Source organism: Pundamilia nyererei, unplaced genomic scaffold (assembly GCF_000239375.1).
Source record: "Pundamilia nyererei isolate P.nyererei 1_Seehausen unplaced genomic scaffold, PunNye1.0 scaffold00148, whole genome shotgun sequence".
In the NCBI taxonomy this organism is placed as follows: domain Eukaryota; kingdom Metazoa; phylum Chordata; class Actinopteri; order Cichliformes; family Cichlidae; genus Pundamilia; species Pundamilia nyererei.
The window spans coordinates 1,537,183-1,562,149 of NW_005187549.1; the positions used below are offsets into that span (position 1 = coordinate 1,537,183).

Consider the following 24,967-nt stretch of genomic DNA (forward strand, 5'->3'; position numbering starts at 1 on the left):
TATTCATATTAATGTACAGAATTCACCTGCTTGCTGCTACTACTGCACATTCACCATATATATACACACTATATATATATATATATATATATATGTTCTTCCTCTACCCCCCCCATTTTTGCACATGTCGAGCAGCGTGTCAGGTTACATTTCACTGTGTGTTATACTTGTATAACTATGCATGTGACAAATAAAGAACCTTAAACCTTGAACCTTATAGCTGCAGAAAAGGCTAACATTGTTATCTTTTTACTTAAAAACAGCTAAACATGAGAGGTTTTTGGACAAAGTGTGTGTTCTCCATTCTTTAAGCACCGGTTCGAGTACCGTTTAAGCACCGGCACCATTTCAAAAGTACCGGTTTGGCACCGGTATCGGATAAAACCTAAACGATACCCATCCCTACTGAACAGGTGATGGATGTGATGTCAAGGCAAGGCAGAGTAGGTCAGAACTGAACTGTTAAAGGTTCTTAGTTTAATGAGTTTTCCCCATATCCTCTCCATTGTTCTGTATTGTTCATGGATTCTCACCTCTCCCAAGAACTGGCTCTCCTCCTCTCGGACTCGAGCCTGGTCCCAGACTGTCAGCTCAAGCATTCGCTCTCTGAACTCACGTCGATGGACCGGAGAGTACATGAAGGTTTGGTTCCACCGAGGTTCCAATGACTTCTTCACTGTCTTTGTCCTCCGCTTACTCTTATCACTGTTAAAGGAGGAAGGTACAACTAACAGCCAATCACAGAGAATAGTCCACTACTGGTTTTAAAGGATATCAGAAGTTCTACAGTTTTACTTTTCAAGGAACCTCTGAGCCATAAAATACTGGTCTTTGATTGCTTTTTCACCTTCTATCTGGCATGAAATAGATCTTGACGTATGGGTTCCGGGGTCGGCCGTCATCCCGAGCAGGAAGTTCTTTGGCTCCAAGAATGGTGACAATCAGTTGGTGGCCGACTTTATCATACCATAGCTTCACCTGTAGAATACCCACAACATCATCATTAGGACACCATAGTAATACAGAAGAAGCCTGGAGAACAACAAAAAAGGACCAAAGAAAAGAAGCTCCAGTCATCAGCAGGAGATACCCTGCAGAAAAGTTTTGTTAGCAGAGCAGAACAAAAGCGCCTACAAATTCAAACAGACAATATAACCAATTACCAGCTGAGCCCAGTGAAACACCAGGTGATTGCTACAGAAAACCCAGAAAACCCAGTAAGATGATAACCAAAAGGGGACATGAAGAAAATTGTATCAACCCATAACTGTAATGGAACCCCAAGGAACAGCAACAGAGTCAGGACCCCTGGAAGGAACCTTAGAGAGTTTTTACAAAGCAAAAAGTAGAGGTACAAAACAGAATCACAAAACTGCAGGGGAGCCTTAGCATGAATAGATATTGAAAAATAGTTATGGAACACAGCTAAAGGAGGCAAAATTCTTTGGAAGAGCAAAGGACCCTACAGACAAGAACAGTGCTAACAGAACTATACTGTAAAGTTCTCATATTTATACTACACTTTTTTACTCTTACCGACCGCTCAAAGTACTTTAACTACAAGGCACATTTTAGAACTGTCTTGTGTCTCTAGCCACATAAGCTGAATCATTTAGAACAACAATGGATACCCTCAGAACCAATAAAACCAGAAACTTGGAGTACTTTGTTCTGCTTCTTCTGTGATACATTTATCTACAGCCTAAAAGACTACACTACAGAGTAAATAAAGATGAACATGCACACGCCGTCCTTTTCAACTTTTACCTGAATCCGGGGAACCAGAGGTTGCCTGTCCACAGTCTGAAAACACACATCACCATGGAAATGCTATTAACTGACTGCTGAGTGGCTGTGTTACGATGCAGTGCATGCTGGGTAAACTTACCGAGACCTGTCCAGACAGAACACTGGGGCTCATTGGAGATGTGACAGAGATGGATGGGCCAACTTTCTGAGAGTCAAAGGAACTGGAACCTGAACATTAAATAGACCAATTCTGAGTCAGCAGGAACTTTGTCCACTATCAGATCTATGGAAGTTCTTAATGAACAGGACAGATGTAGTTTTTGTTTTTTTATAGACTCACTGGAGTTCAGCTGGACATGGGCACTCTCTACTGATCTGGAAACATCTCTGAAGAACATAGAATCAGCAACAATCTGTTACTATGATGTCCTAAGAGAAGAGAACAACCTCAGAAATATTTTCTCCCTCTCAGCTTGATCAGAGACCCACCCTATTGGTCGACACACCACCAGCTCCACCTGTGGTTCTTGTTTGGAGTCCAGGATGATGTTGTAGACCTCGTTAAATGTGGCTCCTTGAAGAACCCGACCGTTCCACTCCAGAACCTGATCTCCTAAAGAAGAAAAGATAACATTGTAGAGTCCATCTAATTCAGTTTTAGCAACCTCTAACTCAGTGAACAAAGTAACTAAGACCTATCAGAAAAATCAGTGTGTTTACCTGGTCTCAGGTGACCCACAGTGTCAGCCAGACTACCTTTCTTCACCTTAGTGATGAAAGCACAGAGACGACCAGACTCTGTCATCTTTCCACCGACAACCTGCAAACACACAGCACCAAACTGTATTATCAAAAGAGGAGAATGAAGAGAAGAATAGTGAAAGAAATGGTAAAAAGAAAAGGCAGTAGAACAAAGCAGAAGAAGGCCACCTTGAGTCCCAGCAGTGCTCCTGTATCTGCAGGAACAATTCCGTCCTTCATCCTCTTGTTCAGTAGAATTCGACCAATCAGACGCTCTCCATCCTTGGAGGGTTGCCATGTGACTGGCTGCTGATGATTCACAATGGGAAACACATGGTTACTAGAAAATAACAGCAACCAACAACAGTTCCGCATTCAGAACAGGATTTGTTTGATGGATTACTGACAAGGCAGGGCGTCAACTCACCATAGACATGGGAGCAGGCTCGCCATGCCAGGAACCATGATCCCACCACTGACTACTGTCCATGTCTCCTAGCAACCAGAAGAGGTTAAAGGTGTTTTTAAAACACATACACACATGTCTTTGGCTTGTAGGAGGAAGTGGGAGTATCCAGAAAGAAGCCGCAAATGCACAATGTGAACCTGCAAAATCTACACAGGAAGAACTTTTGTGGGGGTCAATCTTTTGAGGTGCCAACGATCACATTTTTGAGTGAGAAGACAGATATTTGAAAGGAGTATAAGAGGCCATCTATGTTCACTGTGAATGACCATCTTTGAACAGAGAGGATGGCTTATTACACCGTCTGCTATCTACAATGCATTCTGAGATCCTTCCCAGTCATAATGAGCCACGTCTTTCTTTACACCTTGTCTCATGTGATGAGGCACATGGTAAATGCCTCATTAACGACCCTTCTAAGGGACAACCCCGCTCTAGGGTTTAAGACCAATAACCGACGATAGATGGTATATTTGCGCAGGGGCAGACTTTTTGATGGGGAGAGCAATATATTCATGCATAGAGTGATTTATACATTTAGAATTTATACATTTTGTTTAGAGGGAATATTTTACCTTCCTTACCTTTCTTTTCTACTTTTTGGACTATTCATTTATCTATTCATTTGAGATGCGCCAAATCTAACAAAAGACTTAAAGCTATGTTTGCTGGAAGAGACATTTTGATTTTTAACATACTTTTTGTTTAATTTTGTGTTTGTTGTTTGGTCGAGCGTGTACAACAGATAAACACTGGAATGTGTAAACAAAGTTATAGTGGCAAAACAAAGCCAGTTTCTCTTTGTTTTCCTTCCAACCATTGTGGGGATTTTAATTAAATAAAATGTTTGTTTTTTTTCTGAACATAGGCTACTGCCTTTCTTTCTTTCTGTTATGAGTTTGAGTAAATGAATTGCAGCATTTGGGCACACTCTGAGGAGGGTGCATTTGCTCGTAGCTGGAAGACGGTGCCGTTAAAACAGTTCTATTATTTTTTCCCTTGACTGCTTCTCTTAACTTTAACCAATATTATTAGCAAAGTTACTCTTGGGCAAATAAATAAATAAATCGCTCTTGTATAAACGATTAGCGAAAGGCTCAGCCTATCATTGATGGTCGATAAATTTTACCAGTTGCCCAACATCACCTTGGACTCTCCACCGTTTGGTTTTAGAAATGAAGAAGCCTCTCAAATGAAACGTCTTCAAAGAACTTTAGGTCCAGTTGAGGTTTTTTCCAAGCTCCTTAGACTCCTCATGACCTGCATGTAACCTACACAGACATCCTCTATGTACATTAACACCAACATGAAAATTGCTGAAAAATGTTATCAATCAGCTGCTCAACAAGCTGAGGTTTTTGGCACCAATTATGGATCATCAACTTACACGTCAATTCTCGGTTCTGGATGAGCAGAACAAAATGATGCGGCTGTAAACAGCCCATCCCTCAAAATAATCAAAATTTGATTTAAACTGTTAAAGCAGCAACTCTTCACATTAAGCAGAGCTGGTTTTAAGCAAACCAGGATGTCAATCATGTAGCAGCTCACCTGGTTCACCATCCATCACAGTTCACAGATTTTGTCTGTGAAAAGAAAAACATGACCTTGAGTCATTATGGCCATTGGCCATTATGTGACCATAAGAAGTTTCACTAAAATCTGAACAATCCTCTAGGAGCACAATCGATTCTTGTGAATTATGGATGCACGGACTCTTCATTAGTCGTTAAAACAGAGGCACTAAAAATGACTGGTTAATAAACCTGAACAAATTCAACAATGGATAGATAAAAAATTAATTTAGTTTCAAACATCACCAGCATTGTTTTGAAAAGAATCCTTTGCAAAATGAACCCATGGACCTGAGCACAGAATGGATTTCCTCCTTTGTGCTGTATGAGGCTCCTTCTGCTTTTATTTCAATCTTCAGCAGTGAAATGCAGCTGCATCATCTTCACATTTGCTCTCTGAATGTTCCTCCTGGTCTTCATGTGAAGCTGTGCTGCATATGTGGACAAACATGCTATAGTCTGAATGCCTGAAGATACTTGACAAAACTAATCAGAACAGCCAAATCAGAACAGTAACACCAGATCACTGAAACGTCATATTTATCTCCAACAAAATGTCAAAACATGTTGATGTGTGTACTTGTAATCATAGTTCTCCAAGTTACATAGCTTTCAAATGCTTCACTCACAGGTCCGCCTGCACGCCATGAAGGACAAGGAGGAGGCTTCAGGTGAGCAAGAGGAAGATGAGAAAGAACCTGTAATCCATGTAGCAGCCTCTCCTCCTCCTCACTGGGTTTCTGTGTGCTGTTTGTCCCGAGCACTGCCTGCAGGTTGCAGAGCAGTTCATTCCTGTCAGTAATGAGATTATTGGAGTCCAATTGTCAAGTGCATGTTTGTGCCTTCAGTACTTACAGTTAGTTTGGAGAAGACCCGAAGTTGATAGAGGGGATCAACTTTGGGGGACTACTGCTACATTAACCCCGCCCCCTTTCCCCCACCTTTCCACCTGATTAGAGTTGCTGAAACAGATGCCCAAAAATCCAGAAATTTTGCAGGTAATCACCAGAAGTCTAGCTCAGCAGCATAAACAGTCTGCTGGTTAAGGACCCCACTGTATTGTGTGGTCACACACGAGCAGGTTAGTCTAGCGTGGCGTTCTCTCCTGCAGTCTGAGCTTCTATTCTTACATCTCTGCAGTGACTCTTGATAATCCAGACTCTCCTCTTTTAATCCTATTGAAGTAGAGCAAAGATGGTGATTTGGAGGTCCGACAGCACTAGAGCGGCAGTCTCATGCGCTCTAATCTGGATCAGATTGTCAAACGATGTCTCCAGGATCTTTCAGAGTTCTCCAGGAATGGAACCATCAATTTTGGTGGCGAATGTGCTGGTTTTTGTTTTGGTCTAGGTGTTCTCAGAGTGACGGTAGCAGAGATTCTGTGCTACTTAGTCTCTTCAAGATTTAAGGGGAGGAGCCAAAAGGCATATGAGCAAATCAGAGCTCATGATCTCTGACCAGGTGATTTGTGGCCCAGTAACATAAATGCAACAGATTAACTCGTCAGCATGATGTCTGATTTCCTGAGAGGGGCCATCACTTTTCACTACAGCACAGGTCAGAGTCACAGGAGCTTTAATAACAGAGAGCAACCCCTTCTGGACCTCTTTAGAGCCAGAACACATGACAGACCCTAAAAAGTACAATTTAACCAATATAATAATATAATGACCAAATCACAGAGAACCCTTCAAAGGTACAGAAATTATATCATTGTTATTCCGAAGGGTTAACTGATGGCACAACCATAGCTGGACTGGCCATCGGGCATACCGGGCATTTGCTCAATGGGCCAATGATTTTTTTTTGTAACGGTATAAACAATGAAAGGTGGTGGATTGGACAGATGCTGGCCGGTGTGTAAAAATAACTCAGTTGTTTGGTGGTGGCTATGGTGGAGCTTCCACAGATTCAGTAAAATTAACAAGTGGTGGAGGCCAGCAGGTGGATGAGGGAAGGGGAGGCAGGAGGAGCAGAGACCCGAGGCGGCCGCCGGTCCGAGTGTCAGGTGAACTGAACTTCAGGTAAGAAGTTATGACCTGCAGTCTATCTGGGTCAGATATAAACTAAGTTTAGGTGGAGTTTATTTTCGTTGTGCTGACTTTTTACAGTCAGTTACAATAACTAGCTAGCATGACGGAGTTTCTATACAGCTGGGTTGGTGCTATGATGTTACTGATAGTGAACTTTATTTTATTCATAAGATTAGTTAGTAGAGTTGCCAACCGTCCCGTAAAAAGACGGAATCGTCCCGCATTCAGAGAAATTATTACGTGTTTCGTGTTGAGCTGAGAAGGGACGCAGTTTGTCTAGGATGGAAAAAGACACAAAGGTGGAGTTATTCTGTCTTTACGCTGCACAGCTGCCTCTTCTTCTCTCATTCTCTCCCCCTCCCTCTCCTGTTGCTACTTTAATCATGAAACTGATCAATGATCAGCTGATCGGCTTTTCTCTCTTGTTTGTTTATCGCCCACTTTATGCCAGAAAGCGGAAACCAGCAGATGTCGCGCTAAACAACAGCAGCACGTTTAAGCTTGATCAGCTGTTGTTAGAATTTATTTAATATTAATTTCTACTATCAGCTGAGGTTTGCTGGAGCCACAGCTGTAAAACCTGCTGGTCATGATATCGGTTTGTATATCTGGTGAGAGGGAAACATGAGGATGAAACCAGGAGATGTCCTTACTGAATCATCAGAGCTGAACAGTGATGGAGAAACAGGTTTACCTTTTAGGTGACATGAGTGGGTTGAAGGGAAGTTATGAACTGTTTCTGAGAGACAAATAACACCAGGATCCTTTTTTAGGTAGCTGACAGCTGGTAACTGTGCAGGGGTGGATCTAGCAAAGTTTTGCCAGGGGGGCCAGGTAGGGCATTAACAGGGAGAGGGGGGCACAAAGAAATACTTTCTTATTCTCATTTAAAATGTCTGGCTGTTATTAAATAATTATCTGAATCTTACAACCAAAGTTTTTATCTGACGTAAAATGTATAGAAATCATACATATACCAACAAGACTGTACATCACTGTCACAACAGCGTTTGTTTTCATTCAAAGGCTTTATGGCTTTAATACGTGGTGGGCCGGTCTTTAGTCAAAATGCCCGGGCTGTTTTTTTTTTGTCCCAGTCCAGCCCTGTGCACGACACGCAGTGAATTAATCTGAGAAGGTGCATCAAAAAAATAAATGGCTGCGCCAGCGGTGCACATCACAAATCAGCTCGCATAGACACATTAGTTGTGTCTCTTCTTAATGACGGTATCTTAGCTAACAACCCAAACTACCAGATTCAACTTGTAATTGGCTAAAAATAACTTCGCCTACTGGTGAGAGGGACGTTGTTAGCTTTCCACATTCCAAGACTTCAAAAGCTTCAGGAGCTTTCCGCTCAGCACAGCAACAGAACCACAGAGATACACGGATACATCCGTAGACTCGAGACAATGCATTTTTGGGACTTTCAGGTTTATGAATGGTTTATGACCAATGTTTTATTTTCTGAACAAACCAGAAATCTATAATGAGCAGCTAGATTTTTCTCGCATTAACTGGCTCAGTTAATGCCAGTTAATGCAACAAACAGCTGGAATCCATAGCTGTGTGTTCATGGAGCTGCATTTTCACCTGCTGGACATCACTACCTGACAAGTTTAACTATCTTGAACATTGCAGAGGCCTTATTGACAGTATTTTGCTCTACATGTCTGTGTGAGCAGATTTTCTCTCACATGAGTGTCCTCAGGTAGCCGTCTGAATGCTGGACACTCTGAGACCTTTGTCTCTGAGTGGGAGACCAGAGATCATATTAACATGTGTATCTCTGTATTAACAGACATGCCATATTGGCCCAGTTTATTTTTCTTATCAGTGTTGTGAGGAGACCATAAATAGCATTTGTATTTTCTGTTGTACAGTTCATTTGCTATTATGGATAAAAAGTGTCTTCACACATTCATTCCTTTCTTTCTACTTGGGATTAGGGATATCTGGTGACATCTGCATCCAACTGACAGGGAGTATTCTTTTTTCTCTAACATCCATCACACCTTTCCCCAAATATTTCTAGCCTTTTAGTTTGGGATTCAATGAAGGCCTATCTCCGAGGACAGATTATTTCATACACAGCTAATATGAAGAGGGTAAACTTAAAAGAAGGGCAAGAATTAGCCGATAAAACAAAAGACTTAGTCCATCACTATGCACACAATAAGGACTCTGAGATCTTCAAGAAACGTACTGAACTCCAAACCAAATTTGAACTTCTATCAACTCATGCTGTGGAGAGGCAACTATTAAAGAGTAGGAGTACATTTTTTTGTGCATGGAGAGAAATCAGGCAAACTCCTAGCTGACCAAATAAGGGGTGTAAAGCCACGTCAGTGTATAACTGCCATTAACTCAGATGACGTGCTCGTTACTGATCATGCCAAAATCAATGACGCATTCAGGGAATATTATATGAACCACTCACTAATCACAAATTTTCTTAAAAGCTTGGACTTTCCTGAGCTGGCAGACACCCACAGAGAGATCTTGGATGCGCCATTTTCCAAAGAAGAGATTAGCACTGCAATTTTCTCTCTACAGTCAGGGAAGTCCCCTGGCCCAGACGGCTTTTTGGTAGAATTTTTCAAATCATTTGCCCCACAGCTCGTACCTCTACTCCACTCGGTTCTATCTGAAGCATTCACACAGGGCAAACTGTGCGTCATACAGGCCAATTTCGCTTTTGATGTGGACTTTAAGATCCTAGCTAAAGCGCTGGCCCACAGGTTGGAAAGGGTCCTGCCAGCAGTCATATCTGAAGATCAGTCTGGCTTTGTTAAAGGGCGCCACCCCTTTTTCAACATCCGACGCCTTCTTAATAGCCTGCACACGCCGTCCAAGGACACTCCAGAATGTGTTCTTTCCCTTGATGCGGAAAAAGCATTTGACCGTGTAGAATGGAACTATCTATTTGCTGTGCTGGAAAGATTTGGGTTCGGTCCCAACTTCATCTCATGGATCAAGTACCTATACTTGTCCCCTGTTGCGTCTGTTTGCACTAATAGCCAGAAATAAAAACCATTCTAACTTAAACGAGGCACACGTCAGGGTTGCCCCCTTAGCCAGTTGTTATTTGATCTAGCTATTGAACCCTTAGCAATGTTTTTTCGAAGCAGTAAACTTGTCCAGAGTATACAAAGAGGTCAAACTGAACACAAAGTCTCTCTCTATGCTGACGATTTATTGCTTTTTATTTCAAATCCAAATACTTCCCTACCGTCTATATTGTCACTACTCACGTGTTTCAGTCAAGTCTCTGGTTATAAATTAAATCTGTCCAAGAGCAAACTTTGTCTACTAAATGAAGAAGCGTTTCCAATAGGTTTGTCGGGTTTCCCCATCAAAGAGCAGTTCACCTACCTGGGTATTACAATTACAAGAAAGTATAAACAACTTCTTAAAGCCAACTTTTTTACACTATTGAAGAATGTCAAACAAAGCCTTCAACAGTGGTCACCCCTGAACACAACTCTGGTCGGATGAATTAATTCAATTAAAATTAATATCCTTCCTAAATTCTCATACTTATCTTTACCAGTCTTCATCCCCAAGTCTTTCTTTATAACTCTAGATTCTATAATCTCTTCTTATATTTGGAAGGGTAAACGATCTCGAGTAGCTAAGATGCATTTACAGAAACCTAAGATTGAAGGGGGTCTGGCACTCCCCAACTTCCGCTTTTACTATTGGGCTGCCAATATTCGGTCCCTGACCTACTGGTTACAGTCTGGGGAGGGGGTGGGCCCCACCAGCTGGCTGGCAATGGAATTAGACTCAACTCAGGGTATTTCTCTTGCCTCCTTTCTGGGTTCTTCTCTTCCTTTATCCATTGACAACTTTACATCTAATCCGATAATTCGGCACTCCCTCAGGGTGTGGGCACAGTTAAGGAGACATTTCAATCTTAATAATTTTTCACTTCAAAGCCCCATCCTTTCAAACCACCTATTCCTCCCCCCAACTTTGGACAACTTGTTCCAGGTCTGGTTTAGAGCAGGTATTATTTTCTTTAAAGATCTCTTTATATATAATAAACTAGCATAATTTGATCAGCTGGCAGGAAAATACAGTCCTCCCAAAACTCACTTTTTTAGATACTTACAACTCAGAAATTTTTTGCAATCCCACCTCTCCAATTTTCCAGAAGCTCCAGCTGCTAATTTACTGGACAAGCTCCTTAATTTGCAACTATCAGGCAAAGCTGTAATGTAGCTGTAGTGATGGTATAGCTAACTTCTGTGTGGTTTTTTCCCTCTTTTAGTTTTTTTTTCTTTTTTCACGTTGAGAGGAAAACAATGTTCCAACATGAGAAGTTCTGTTTAGTATTCATTGTAAACAGCTTGTGTTTTCCGTCTTCTTTTTTTCTTTGTAAACTATATCCACAAATACTCAATAAAAATATTTTGAATAAAAAAAATAACCACTTGATCACGGGTCAGAGAATACACTTTTCTCTCTCGTGACCAGTGGCTGTATCATATCCAGCGCGACAAACAACTCTCAAGCAATGTGCACACATGTAAGAAAAATGATTGACTGGCTGTTAGCATGTAGCCACTTACTGTCAGGCTCGTCAGCGCTAGTGTACTCAGGTGTGGTAACAAGATCCTCCTCTGAGCTGCTAAAGCTGCCAATCACGTGCATCTTCCCTACATGCCGACTCCTCTGTGCTACATTCTCAGTGGCTGGCTTCCTCTTCAGGGTTGAGCTTGGGTCCAGTAGTTGTTGGGATAATGGGCTGTGACGGGAATATGTTGGGCTTATGTGAGTGGTTGCACGGTCCACAGAGTATGACCTCTGACCTCCAGATTTGACCAATCCCAGAGGCAGATTCTGACGAAGAGCTGAGAATGAAACGAGTAAAACCGATCACAGCCTGCTAATAAATGGTAAATGGCCTGCATTTGTATAGCGCTTTACTTAGTCCCTAAGGACCCCAAAGCGCTTTACACTACATTCAGTCATTCACCCATTCACACACACATTCACACACTGGTGATAGCAAGCTACATTGTAGCCACAGCTGCCCTGGGGCGCACTGACAGAGACAAAATAAGATGTGAGTAGATGGGCGGACATGCCCTTACCTGAATGCCTCATGGTCAGGTGGTCAGGCTCTGGGGTTGCCAGGGAAACATCACTGTGGCGGCGCTGGTGGCGGACCCTGCCTACCTGAGCTAACATCCTCATGGTTTCTTCACTTGGTTGTGTCTTCACTGGGTATCGGGCAAGGTTTGGGTCACTACGGTACCGTGCCTGAAACTCCACTTCCTGTTGTCGCCGCAGCTCAAGCTCATCCTGACGTTGGTCTAGAGGGTGATCCTGAGCCAGGAGGTGAGAAAGGTGAACATTATCATCATCATCATCAGTTTGGTAAGCCCTGAAGCCTGCTATGTTTATCACAGCTCAACTGTCATTCATAGCACGACTTAACCATCAATAAATGAAATTAATTAAATCATTAAGAAAAAACTATTAAACTAGTGAAAAATAGTTAAAACATTTAATTAATTGCTTTTGGCAAACAGAATGGTTCTTTTATAGCACGTTGTGTACTCGGGGAGTGCAGAAAAGTGCTATATGACAACCAGTCCATGTAACAAAGACAATCGTATGAATGAATTTAATGAATGGGTGTCAGTGGCATGTTGTATAAAGTCCTCAAACAGAATGAAAAGCACTATATGCCTCAACATGCCTCATTCTCCCATTCATAGAAGCACTTTTTTAATACTATGCAGTGCTTTCTATCTAATATTCACACACATTCACACTCTGATGGATGCACTGGAGAGCAACTTTCCCAAAAGTTATTTGGAACGCAGTTCAACCTTTACACTAGCAGACCTGGTCAACCACCTGTGCTACAACTACTCCATTTTCTTTGTTGCATTTCATCTTTCATTTCTAAAGAAAATAAATTATTAAACAGCTTCCCGCATCAGATCAAATAATTTACAAGAAATGTGAGCAAATAAATGAATTTCACCTGTCAGACTCACCTGTGAGTACCAGCGACCTCGCCCATCTCTTATTGGTTGCCTGTGTGCCTGTAGCTCTTCCTCTCCGTAACCATGACAGCAGTGTGGCGATCGAGAACGGTTGTTCACAGCAAGGTCCGATGGTGAGCTAGGCATCCTGCTCCTCCTGCCATTATAGTACAATCCCGAGGGGCTCTGCCTCCTGTCAGTCACAGAGTGTGATCCAGTGAGAGTGGAGGAGGAGCAGATTGTCAGCCAGCTGATACATATATACCCACACTCTACACAGAACCAAAGCTTCAAGAACTGAGGAGTCTATTGTTAATAGTATTACTACTAGTAGCAGTATATGAAGTTCTTCCTGTTCAGACTTCCTTTTTATCGACCTGTTTCAAGGCTTTTTCACCTGTACTGTCAACTTTTTAAAAAGGTCTTCACTGTAATAATAAACTCATTGTTTAAGGAAAACTACATTTTGACTCCTGTTCTATGTTTACAGCCATAAAATCTCAACTCTGTCTGAGTTAAATTCTGTTACCAAAACCAGAACCAGCAGCAGACATCGATGCAGCATAGAAACATTAAAACTTTTCTCCAGCAGCTCCAGACAACATGCAGTGTTCACAAGCATCAAAATATCAAAGCACTGGTTAAACCTACTAACGGTGAAAGTGAATCCGATTTCTGATCAACAAAGTTTGAGTCTGTATCAACAGGGAGCATAAAGAAGCTGAGATGTGTACTTACATGCAGTCAGTCTGAGTGCAACCACATACACATTTAATTAACGTTTTTACAGCTCTCCTAGGAGGTTTGAAGCTTCATATTGACCAACACCTTGACACGCTCAGCAAGTTTATGACTGACATGGATCACACCGGAAGGCCCTCCCCCTCTCCAATCCCAGCAATACAGGAAATGACATCACTGCTGTTAGCCTGCATGCTGTATTTAGCACCAGCAGTAATCCTCTGCAAGGTACCAGATTATTAATCTGTTAATTTGATTACAGGATGTGTGTGTGTGTGTGTGTGTGTGTGTGTGTGTGTGTGTGTGTGTGTGTGAGAGAGATGGAGGTCACTCTCTAATTAAAAACAATCTCACTAATTAAAAGTTTAGATTTAAATGAGAAGCATGCAGGCACAGCTGACAGTTAAATGGCCTCAGGAACAAAAAAAAGATAAATAATATAAACAATGAATAATACCCACCATTCTGCTGCACCATTACTCAAGGGCCCCGTGGCACCCAGTGGCCCATGTGTAGGTGGGTGGGGAGCCCTGTGTAAGCTGTAATTGATGGATAGCATTTCAGGGGAAAAGTCCCCTGACCGAGTGAGAAACTCCTGCTGCTTCCTGCACACATTGCACACCCACATCACCTGAAACACACACACCGAGTTTGTTTACTATAAACGCATGTAAGAGGCTGCTGTTGCCTGATTGGCTGGTTTTCCTCCTGATGTGATAGTTGGCATGCTTTACAGATCATGTGGTGTCTCCTGAGTTCCAAACAACCAAAGATGCACAACTTCACATATTTTCCAGAGATGATGCAATTATGTCATTAGTGGATGTTGATAAATGAGTTGATTTTATTGAAAATGAACTTCTAGTCTTTCAGTTTAATACATTCTGTTAAATTTCCTGTAAGTTTATCTTTTTACACAACTTACATATTGAGAAAAACAGATAGGTTTTCTCTGTACTTAGATTTTCCTGCCATGGTGAATCCTGGTATCAGAATTCACCATAGCAATGTGTGGCAACGGGTAAATGAAGAGTAGAGCTTCCATTTAATCCAGAGGAGCTGAAATATGAAGATGCATCAGTGCTGACATGATATTTCCCGTAGAAACAGGAGGGGAGAAAAAAGTAATTTTCATCAAATACTGAATAAGATATAGCTACAATGTCTGCTCTTATGTTTCTGTCTGCTCTGGCTTCATGAATGAGAAAATGAGTCATATGGTCAGTCAGCTGGTTCATGTGCGGCAGGAGGGGAGAAGTCAGAGGGACCAGCCGCCAGAGAGCCAGTCAGGTTCACAGAGCTAAGTTTTTCCTGTTGTCAGCAAACAATTTAACAACATTTTATTGTTCTATAAGCAAGCAATTTATTTATAAGGCACTTTCAGACAACTCCCAGCTGAAAACAAAGTGCCGTACACTTGACATGCCTAAGAAACGATACATTGAATAACTTAAAAAATATAAAATACTAATTAGAATTAAATTAAAATTATAAATCAGCACATTAGATTAAAGGCAGCCAGCCAATGGAGTGAAGCCAGAATGGGAGTTATGTGCTCTCTTTTGCGAATTCTGGGTTAAAAGTCGTGCAGCAGCATTTTGAACCAGCTGCAGACAAAAGAGAAGAAACAGACTTACTACAAAATACAGTGCATTACAGTAATCCAAATGAGATGAAATAAAAGAATGGCTTACTGTTTCAAAATGTGGCCTGGATAAAATAGGTCTTACCTTTGCCAAGCACCTTAAATGATAAAAACAGGACTTGACAGTAGCCCTAATTTGAGTGTCCAATTTAAAGTCACTGTCCATCTTAAAACCCAAATTAGTAACAACAAGTTTAAAATGCCGGGGGTCCCAAATCAATAGCAGAGGGATCACTAGGTCCGCAAGGACCAAACACAATCTCCTTGATTTTTCTTGAATTACATTTTTAAAGGTTTAGGGACATCCAAGTTTTAATATCTTCTAGACATGCCAGAAGTGGTTTAATAGAGAAGGCATCTTTCTGCTTCAGAGGCAGATAAATCTGGCAGTTGTCAGCATAACAGTGGAAGGAAATTCCATGCTTTTTAAGGATGGTTCCCAAGGGCTGTAAATATGATGAAAAAAAAGCAGAGGCTCTAGAATTGAGCCCTGTGGGACCCCAAACTGAAGAGCCGCAGAAAAGGACTCATACCCTAAAGAGTTAACACTAAGTTTGATCAGAAAGATAAGACCTAAACCCATTCAAAGTAGTACCACGAATGCCTGCAAGACGGTGTAAACGAGACAGTAAAATGTTGTGGTCTACAGAGTCAAAAGCAGCTGTTAGGTCAAGGAGGACAAGAACAACATGATTACCAGAATCACAGGTAGGGAAGATATCATTAAAAACCTTTAAGAGTGCTGACTCAGGATACTATTCTCATTTTTTCTTAAATCAATCAATTGGGAATGTACAATTTTCTCTAAGATTTTAGACAGTAAAGTCAGCTTGGAGATAGGCCTGTGGTTAGTCAATACAGTGTGGTCCACGGCGGGTTTCTTAACTCATTCACTGCCAGCCATTGGCAGTGAATGAGTTAAACCCATTGACTCATGCACTGCAATTGACGGCTATAGACGTCAATGGCAGTGAATGAGTTAAGAAGGGGTTGTACTACTTCCTGCTTAAAATAAGCAGGGACTACACCAGACATTAAACGGCTGTTTATAATAGTAAGAACAGTCTGTGCGAGGCAAAATCTTTTTTTAAATTTGTCGAGGGACAAGATCATTTGGAGACAAACAGGGCCTCAGATGACCAACCACATCCTCTAAAAAAGAAAGAGTTACAGGCTCAAACTGGTCAAAAGTAGGTGGCACTCATAGGGATCATTTTCTGTGGAAGAAGAGTCCCGTGACCTGCAAAATGCCCCTTTTAGATTGATCAGATGCTGCAGCACCGTCCCTTTCATGTGAATGCACAGGTTAAATGCTGAGTTGATAATCAGCTTCGTGTGAACACTTATCCTGATCTCCAGTGTTAGGGTGAGTACAGGGCATTTTGTAGTACAGGGCACAGTTGTGATAGTTGATGGTAGCAATCTTGATTTATACATAAGTGGGCAGATGACTCAAAGCAGTGACAGTGGTGCTGAAACTTTGTCTATCTTATGAGTCTGATCTTAAGTAACATTTCCATTTTACCGTATCAAAACAGAGCTACCTGAGGGACAATACCAAACGCATCCAGACCATGGCTGTATAAACATTTCATTTACCACTTATGAATTGCTGTTGCTTTTATGCACAGTATCCAGCCTGTGTCAATCAAATCAAAGCTAACAGTCTGACATTTAATCGTTTCATTTCAGATGATCTAGAGTTGTTAAACTGTCACTGAAAAAAATAATTAAACTGAAAATGACCCCAGATATTCAGCAATGTCCACAGCAAAAATGCACTCATAGACCAACCTTATTGGCTCTCAAGGAGACACGCCCCCCACAGCGGCCGCAGAAACGACTCTGGCAGTAGCAGCATGCTCGGCCACAGCCATCGGCAAACTTGGTCTTGCGACAGATCCCGCAGGTTGGAGACTCTGCCCGCGCTGTCTGAGCCTCTGGAGACTCCTCACCCAGCTTCTTCATGTGGTCTTTATACATCTCAAACTGCTGATGTAACTTCCTGTGAGGAGGAGGTTTTTAGAGAGAGGAGAGGTCAGAGGGTGACATATACTAAACTTGTACTGAAGTCTAAAGGACCAGTGAGCTGGTCCTTGTTTGGTTCATTAAAGAGGCGAAGCCAGGCATGTACGATTGGATTTGGACCTTCAGTGTCAGACTGCGACATGATGAATAAACACAGCATCAGGTGTCTACCTGAACTGAGGCTCAGGTGAGACACAAACACCTGTGCTCAGGTAAGCCTCTGGGTTTACTCACATCTGCAGCTCGTTGTCTGTTGGACTTTTAACCTGCAGAACTTCGGACACGTTGGTGGCAACGTTACTGACCAACTGACTGAACCCTGAGAATGGATTCCACCTGTCCAGGTAATACACACAGTCAGCTGACAGGAAGCACATCAGTAGGTGGGAGGGGCAGCGTGGGACACAAGAAATAGCTTATTGAGGAAAAGAGGCGTGGCTAAGGGAGTGCACTCTGGGAGATGAGGTACTTACGAGGACGAGGGAGGTTTCACTTCCTCCTGCTCCCTGCAGACATAGACATGATGGCGATGATGATGATGATGATGATGTCAGTGATATAATTAATCATGAAATAATATAAAAACAAAATCATAACAGAAACAAACTGAAACTGAAGCTTTAAATTAGAGCCCTGCATTGGGACTGGGATCCCACCCAACGCAAATCTCGCAGGAGTGGGGGGTTTTAAGGTTGCCGTGGGCAACAGTGGGTCTCAAAATTGTTAGCAGGACGAAGAGTGCAACTGCTGTTGGTAACAAAATTCAGATTGGAGAGTCTAAAACTAAAGAAACGAGTGGAAAGATGGATATTTGGAAAAGTTATAAAATAAAGAAAGTAAAGCGCTGGACATAAAGTGCCACATACACATGCATTAATCATAGCGCGTTTATAATGTGGTTCACGTGACCAACTCACTACCCCAGTGGGCAAGACATTACAGTTGATAGTACTGCAGGACAAAAGTGTTGTTTTTTTCACCTGTCTCAACCCAAGATTAACTGGATAATCAATTGATTGAAGAAAAAATGAAGACATGGAGAGACGCTTTATTTAAATCCCTGAAAGTGGCGATGCCTCTCATAAAGGCTCCAGTTCGATAACATCTACATGCATCTTGTAGAGAATCCCTCACCTTCTGCTGCTGCCAGGACGAAAGCTTTCAAAAGCTACAGGTACTTCTGATCTAGGTAAATAATGCAGTGTGTAGGAGGTGAAGAGCAAGAAACTGTTTATTGTTAAAGCAAAGGTAAGTGCTACATAGTTCCCTTAAACGAACTACCACATGTAAATCTTATATTTTGTTGACTCGTACATTTACAGTGTAGTGTCAGAAAAGTTCTGGTAGTATTAATTTGTCACATTATTATCATGTTCTAACAGTATAGTTGAGCATTTTTCCAATTTTAGTTAAATATTAAGACAGTTTAAATGAGCTGCACTGACAGCCTGAGTTGCTGTGGAGAAGCAGGTATTAGTGGGATTTGGCCTGTAAGGCACGGCTAGCAGATGTACTCACATGCCACACTCTACATCCTTCTGGCAGCTGTAAATAAATGCTGATTAGTGCATCTGATAGCACAGAAACTAAATGGCATTTTGTTTAAGTTAAACGTGCGGACGTTTGATGGATGGCTGGAGGGCAAAGGACTGAAGTACTGTTTTGCCCTCAAGGAGGGTGAGTCCTAGTAGCTCTGACGTCATGTGAAAGCTAAATATCAATAAGTCTGTGGGTGCGGGCAGGATTGGACACAGACGGACAGCGGGAGTGGGTGGTAATGGTCAGAAATTCAGAGGAAGAGGGATTTTACAAAACAAAACAAAACAAAAAAACAGTCTCACACAGGGCTCTACTTCAAATAAGCAGAAACAGAATGAGACATCGAGCTGCTGAAACGGGATTAATTCAGTTCTCCTCTGCCACCACCAGGATGCGTCAGAATGCAACAACTCACCCAGTAGCACACACAGCTGAAACTGTTTGTTTGTTTGTTTGTTTGTTTGTTTGTTTGTTTGTTTGGCCAACCATAAAGGTAAACAAACCGAGCAAACAAACATTGGATTCATTGAAATGATTTTATTAGTCTTCCTGTCACTTCACCAGTTCTTAACTGAAAATCAAACATAAAAGCAAAATGAACAAAATATGAATGAAACAATAAAATAAGTAAATGCACACGGTCAACAGTCATGATGCAGGCTTGGCCAAGGCCTGACATGATGTCACAGCAACTCCATAAGAGTCCGCAAGCTGAGAGTCGGGAGGTCTGTGATTTATGGTCTAATCACATGCTGGCAATAAAATCATGAAAGTGTTGCGATGTCTGCCCTGTCCTGCCCTGAAAGGTTGGCAGCTGGTCTACAGTGTGTGCCATCTCTTTAACACAGCAATGTTTACATAGAAGTCATTGCTGATTGGCTCATACTTGTGACACACACCAAACAAACCACAAACAAAAAAGCAAAACAAACAAACAAAACTTTCAAAGCTAATCATGCTTGGGATAGGCAGTAAGTGACAGGCAATGTAGGGGCTTAAAACAACAAAAGAAAAAAAACATCCAACACACAGTGAGGACCGTAAGATGCTCGGTTTGACTTCACTGATGAAAGGGCCCACACAAACTAAACATTTTAAACAGACTAAAATAAAACTGTGTCAGATGTGTTCACGAAGACTGCTTTGAAACCCATTGACCTCAGTGACTCTGCAGTGACATCTGGAGGCCACACGTGGTTACAGCACCTCACAGATAGCTACAGTCCTCAGACGGCCCAAAACCACCAGATGCTCTGATCCCTGTTAAACCACAAACCCCCTCATCCACCAAGCAACACCCACACTAATGGGATAACTGGATTTAGTCTGCAGTTACAGTAAACTCGAGAGACAGACTGTTAAGAACCAGCAAGCCTGTAAAACCTACAATATCCACCAGAAATACAGCAAAGCGTTCTGGGAAAAATTCTGACAGACACTACTTATTCTACTGCAGCACAGCACTGTACAGAGAAACAGTGAAAACCAGCTCCATCTGCACCCTGCACAATCAAACTGAACACGCCAGTCCTCATTCTGTAGGATCTGTACTCATACCAAGCCTGTCTCAATTAGCTCAGTCTGCCACCGCTGTCTCATCAAAACCTCCTCGAACAGGATGAACCACACTGAGATGGCCGCAGTTCATTTGGAAGATTTTACATTAAAAACACGTCATGAAGGATTTGAGCAAAGATACCAAAAAATTTCAACATGTAATAAAAAAGTGACTTAAAATTATTCATCTATTATCTGATGAGCTTTCACATTTATCTGGTGACCTTCTCGAGTGAATGTATAAACATTTACTGTATGTAGATCAGGACAACACTCTGATGTGTGAGGAGACACAAAAATGACAAACAACTCTTCAAGGATGCATTTATGGTAAATGGATGCTGGGTCTGCCCGGAACACCTCCTCCAAGAGGCGCCCAGGAGGCATCCTTGTCAGATGCCTGAATCACCTCAACTGGCTCCTTTCGATGTGGAGGAGCAGCGGCTCTACTCTGAGCCCCTCCCGGATGGCTGAACTTCTCACCCTATCTCTAAGTGAGAGTCCAGCCACCCTTCGGAGGAAGCTCATTTCCGCCGCTTGTATCCGCGATCTCATTCTTTCGGTCACTACCTACAGCTGGTGACCATAGGTGAGGGTAAGGACGTAGATCGACCGGTAAATTGAGAGATTTGCTTTTATGCTCAGCTCTCTCTTCACCACTATGAGAACCAGTCTATAATAAATAACACAATAAAAGGCTGATTGATCATTACAAAAACATTTTCCAGTTACTGGTGAAACTGATCTGCTGAATGAACCAATGAACCTCTGTTTAATATGCAGATCACCAGCCTATTTGATTTTATTAATATGTCAAAAATGAAGACATTTCAGTGGACTGTGTTGCTCTGTGAAGGGGGGAGTATTCATTCCTTAAATACTGACTGCTTTCAGCAGAAAGTTCAAACTCACTTCAGTCTGTGCACCACATTCAGACCAGTTTGATCACTAAAAATATTTCCCAGTGACCTTCACATGGTTCCCCTTTATTTTGGTGTAAAGAAGTTTAATTTCATTCTAAAACATCTCAGAAAACACCAAAGAGGCAGAGCAATTATGTCACTTCCTGACAATGCTCAGGAAAAACAACCTGGGTCAAAAGATGCTACTGCTAATCTTTATGCCAGCACACTAAAAGATTAGCAGTAGCATCTTCTGGCATATTTATATCACAACTTCAGCAGATCAATCAGCACAGCTCAGAAGATAGCTGGCCACTCTCTGCCCTCCCAATCACATCCTTGTTCTCACCTGAAGGATCTGTTGTTCTCTGCCAATCAGTACAGGTCCCTCAAATGAAACTCAGAAACAGCTTCTTCTCTGTGAGCTCAATATCAACCCAATTAAAAGTGATCAGTGAAACAGTTCATCAATCAGCCTAACCTGACATACAGCAAAATTTTATAGGGGAGTGAATTAGATTAATGATTGCATTAAGCAGTTATTCTAATACCCACATAGCAAAATTGGTATGGCCCGGATCTGGCCCGCACAATGTGCTTACACATGGCCCACATACCGCAAAGAATGATGGCCCGCACAAGGCCAGTTGCAGACAAACTGGTGGTCCTGTACTGACCCAGAACAGTTTCAGCTCTGGCACTAGATGTAAGCCTAATGTGTACCTTAATCAAGCCATGTAATAACAACGTGCCGGAACATAATACTGCAAAGTAACATGAAGAACGATTCTTATAAAGTGTTTTTCTACTCTGCTGGATTACGGAAGGCACTGAACACAACATGCCACATTCACTCAATCACATCCTTTCTATCAACTGAGTACGTCCTAACTACATTAATACACATTCACACTCTTGACATGCAGATAGGAGAAGCTAGGGAGATCGAACCACTAACCTTCCGATCAGTAGGTGACCTGCTCTACCTCCTGAGCTACAGCCACCCAGTGGTAAACATGAGTAAACATTCACTAGGTTTTGGATAAAGTGTACACTCACAAACCTGTCAAACCTGCATTTGAAATATTTGCAACATGGGATTTGGGTCTTCAAACTAAAATAGGAAATTAGGAACATGAATAGTGCCATCAATGCCAGACTTGGCCCACATCTGGTTGGAATACACCCTGCCATGACACCAGTCAGTCAGAAGTGCCAGCTTGATGATAGATCTGGGCCAGACCCGTTTTCTATGAGCCTGGGCCACATAAACCAAACCACAATCGAGCCAGATACGGCATGCCATCACTTAAACAGTGACAACTATGCCAGGCCTGGCCCATATCTGGATGACATACCACTCAGCATGCCAGACGCCAGCCAGCAGTGGCTGACGGTGATCCGGGCCAGACCAGCGTGCTGTGTGGGTATAACCATTTCTGATTAGTTTAATCGGTTTTGTTTTTAAGTAAACGCCAAATTTATGAGCAGCTTTTAAATCTTTACTTTATTTTATCTTCACTTTTTTTCTTCTGTTGCTGCCTGAACACCTGCAGTCTGCTTCTGCCACCGACGATCTGGAGAGGTCAACTTCCTGTTAAACCTTCCTCCTGCAGCTGCTGAGGTTTTTTAATTAAAATGCTCACTGATGCTTTTATTTTCTCTGAACACCAGCTGATTCCATAATCAATAATCTTACTTGAGCATGCTCTTTTCCTTCGTCTCCTCCTCCTTCTGCCTCTCCATCACCGACAGGATGATGCTGCGCTCCTCCTCCGTCAGGTGGCTCAGGTCCGGCAGCTCCGGCCCAAGCCCAGGCTCCGCGGCCAGTGCCGGTCCAGCCGACCCGGACATTGTGTCTGTGGGCCGCTGGAAGAGAAGGTAGCGTCGGTCAGGCCAGAGCCACGTGACTGGATCCCGTCATCATAATCATAAATGATGATGTTAACGACGAAGGCCAGGGAGCTGCAGAGTGTTCACATTATTTTGTCCAGCTCCAGGTGCGTTCAGCGGCTCTGCTGCCGCGGCGAAGGCTCGAGGAGCCGCTCCACCTGCAGCTGCACCTCCATCAGACCATCCACCATTCACCACCATCCTCCTCCTCCTCCGGCTCACCAGCAGGTGCAGCGGCGTCCTTTTGCTCGCTACTCCGCAGTCATGTCGCCTCCGGAGTCAGCGGCGGTTCCGTCCCGCTCCTCCCGGCCCTGCGGCCCTAATACTTGGCCTTCTGTGGTCGCGGTGTCCCGCTGTGGTTGTACGGTGCTTCTCGGCGATAACAGGCGCAGGGGCGAGGAGGAGAAAATAAATAAATCTTCACATGACGGGGAGGGAGGGGGGCACGACGTGACGTACTACAACAAAGATCAGCTGGTCGGGCGGGGGGGAGGAGCTAAAGATAGAGCTGCAGAGGAAGCTACAAACAGCGTCATCAGTCAGTCACCCAGTCAACTGATGGATCGATAACAAACATATCTAATAATGTGAAAGAATAATGGTACAGCGTAGATCTGCCACTCAGACAAAAGAAAGCGTTAGTACGTTATAATATTGATATTGTAAGAACCTAAAATGTTTTTGCTAAAACGTGATAATTATGTATACTTTAATAAAGTGATATTGTGTTGTTCAAACGTGAAAAGTATATTGTACTGATAGTATATTGAACAAACATGAAAAGTATAACGTTAGAAAAACAAACTTTTCAGGTTATAACGTGATATAGCTCTATTTTTCTTTTGCCTGGGTGGCAGCTCTACGCTACAGTAAGAGCGCATTAAAACAAATTAAAAAATACACCACTTTAAATTTAAAGTAGAAATGAAACACAGGCCGTCTGTGAATTCTAACAGACATAATTATAAACGATAATACAGTGTAATCGAATCGAAAAGACTGTAGTGCTATGTAACACAAGTTATGTCAAAGTATATATTATATTATCTAAGACATTAACTTGTGATTTTTAAGCTAAGTGATATCTATTAAGCTATAGGTGCTGCTGTTTCTGCGTGAAAACTACGGTAATTAAATTTTAAAAAGAGGCATCATGCAGGAATTTGCAGTGAAAAGAGTCTAAGGAAATTCCGTGCACTGTTCATTGGCATTGCGTGAAGGTACAGCTGTTTAGACAGGTCAACCCTAATCTGACAGTCAGTCATTATTCACAAGTTAATAAATATGCGATAACGACCCGGCAGCATAATGAACTGCCAACCTGGAAAGTCTGCTGCCGATGGGCGCCGCCCTGCCCGTACTTTCCAAACTGTGTTGTGTTCTTTTTGTGTTCAAATGTTGGCATAAATATTTTCTGTATGCCAACGCTGGCATTATGATTGACTGGGTTTTATGTGCCTAAAGAAGAAAATGTGAAGAGTACTGTGCATATTATTTAAAGAAAATATGTTACAGTGTCCATGCCAAAGCTGTTTATGATTAAAGTTATAATAATCCTAATTATTCTGTATTGGTTCTTAATTATTTTAAAGTTAGCACCAAAAGCAAGGTAATTTTGTTTGTTTGTTTATTACTTTATCGTAACAATGCTTCTGTGAAACGCAATAAATCCTATATTGTTGGAAAGCCTGTTTATTTCCCCTTAAATGGTGCCACTTTTTTAAGGAAAATGCATTTGTGGTAGCAGAGTTGAGTATGTGGCCTGAGCCCATGAAAAACTTCTTTGCTAGAGTCAAACAGCTGATTTACTCTTGTTTATTGTTGTGTTCCAACAATATAAAATGTGTTGCCAAGAAGCATTGTTACAACAAAGAAGTAATCAGCCAAAGACAAATGTCCTTACTTTTTGTGCTAGGTTTATCAACAGCAATATGCTGTGACAGGTACAGAGTACAAGGGAGCACTGTGGTTTAGAGACTGAAGACATCACCTAGAGCGATGAAACACTACTCCCACTGAAAGTCCACTAAACCAATCCCAGTGCTCCCTGTTTTTACAAATCACACCCTAAGTCTATGAGTATATGACAGAAAA

At 42.1% G+C, this 24,967-nt stretch overlaps 1 protein-coding gene across 4 annotated transcripts in view; it reads right to left on the minus strand.

Moving 5' to 3' along the window:
• Positions 1-23,335, minus strand: part of rims2b (regulating synaptic membrane exocytosis 2b) — a 63,838-nt gene extending 40,503 nt beyond the window's left edge. The window contains exons 1-17 of one of the 4 annotated variants that reach the window (XM_005744718.1): positions 22,680-23,335; positions 17,456-17,488; positions 17,217-17,318; positions 16,749-16,959; positions 13,771-13,940; positions 12,581-12,761; positions 11,666-11,900; positions 11,141-11,422; positions 2,918-2,985; positions 2,680-2,796; positions 2,470-2,569; positions 2,239-2,362; positions 2,090-2,136; positions 1,889-1,977; positions 1,768-1,803; positions 848-978; positions 534-705 (exon numbers count right to left, since the gene is read on the minus strand). In XM_005744718.1, the coding sequence (XP_005744775.1) occupies positions 534-705; positions 848-978; positions 1,768-1,803; positions 1,889-1,977; positions 2,090-2,136; positions 2,239-2,362; positions 2,470-2,569; positions 2,680-2,796; positions 2,918-2,985; positions 11,141-11,422; positions 11,666-11,900; positions 12,581-12,761; positions 13,771-13,940; positions 16,749-16,959; positions 17,217-17,318; positions 17,456-17,488; positions 22,680-22,834 (2,253 nt within the window). In that variant the 5' untranslated portion in view covers positions 22,835-23,335. Of the gene's footprint in view, positions 1-533; positions 706-847; positions 979-1,767; positions 1,804-1,888; positions 1,978-2,089; positions 2,137-2,238; positions 2,363-2,469; positions 2,570-2,679; positions 2,800-2,917; positions 2,986-11,140; positions 11,423-11,665; positions 11,901-12,580; positions 12,762-13,770; positions 13,941-16,748; positions 16,960-17,216; positions 17,319-17,455; positions 17,489-22,679 lie in introns of all 4 variants that reach the window. The other 3 variants (XM_005744719.1, XM_005744720.1, XM_013913745.1) reach the window with 3 other exon arrangements.
• Positions 23,336-24,967: the final 1,632 nt, after the last annotated feature.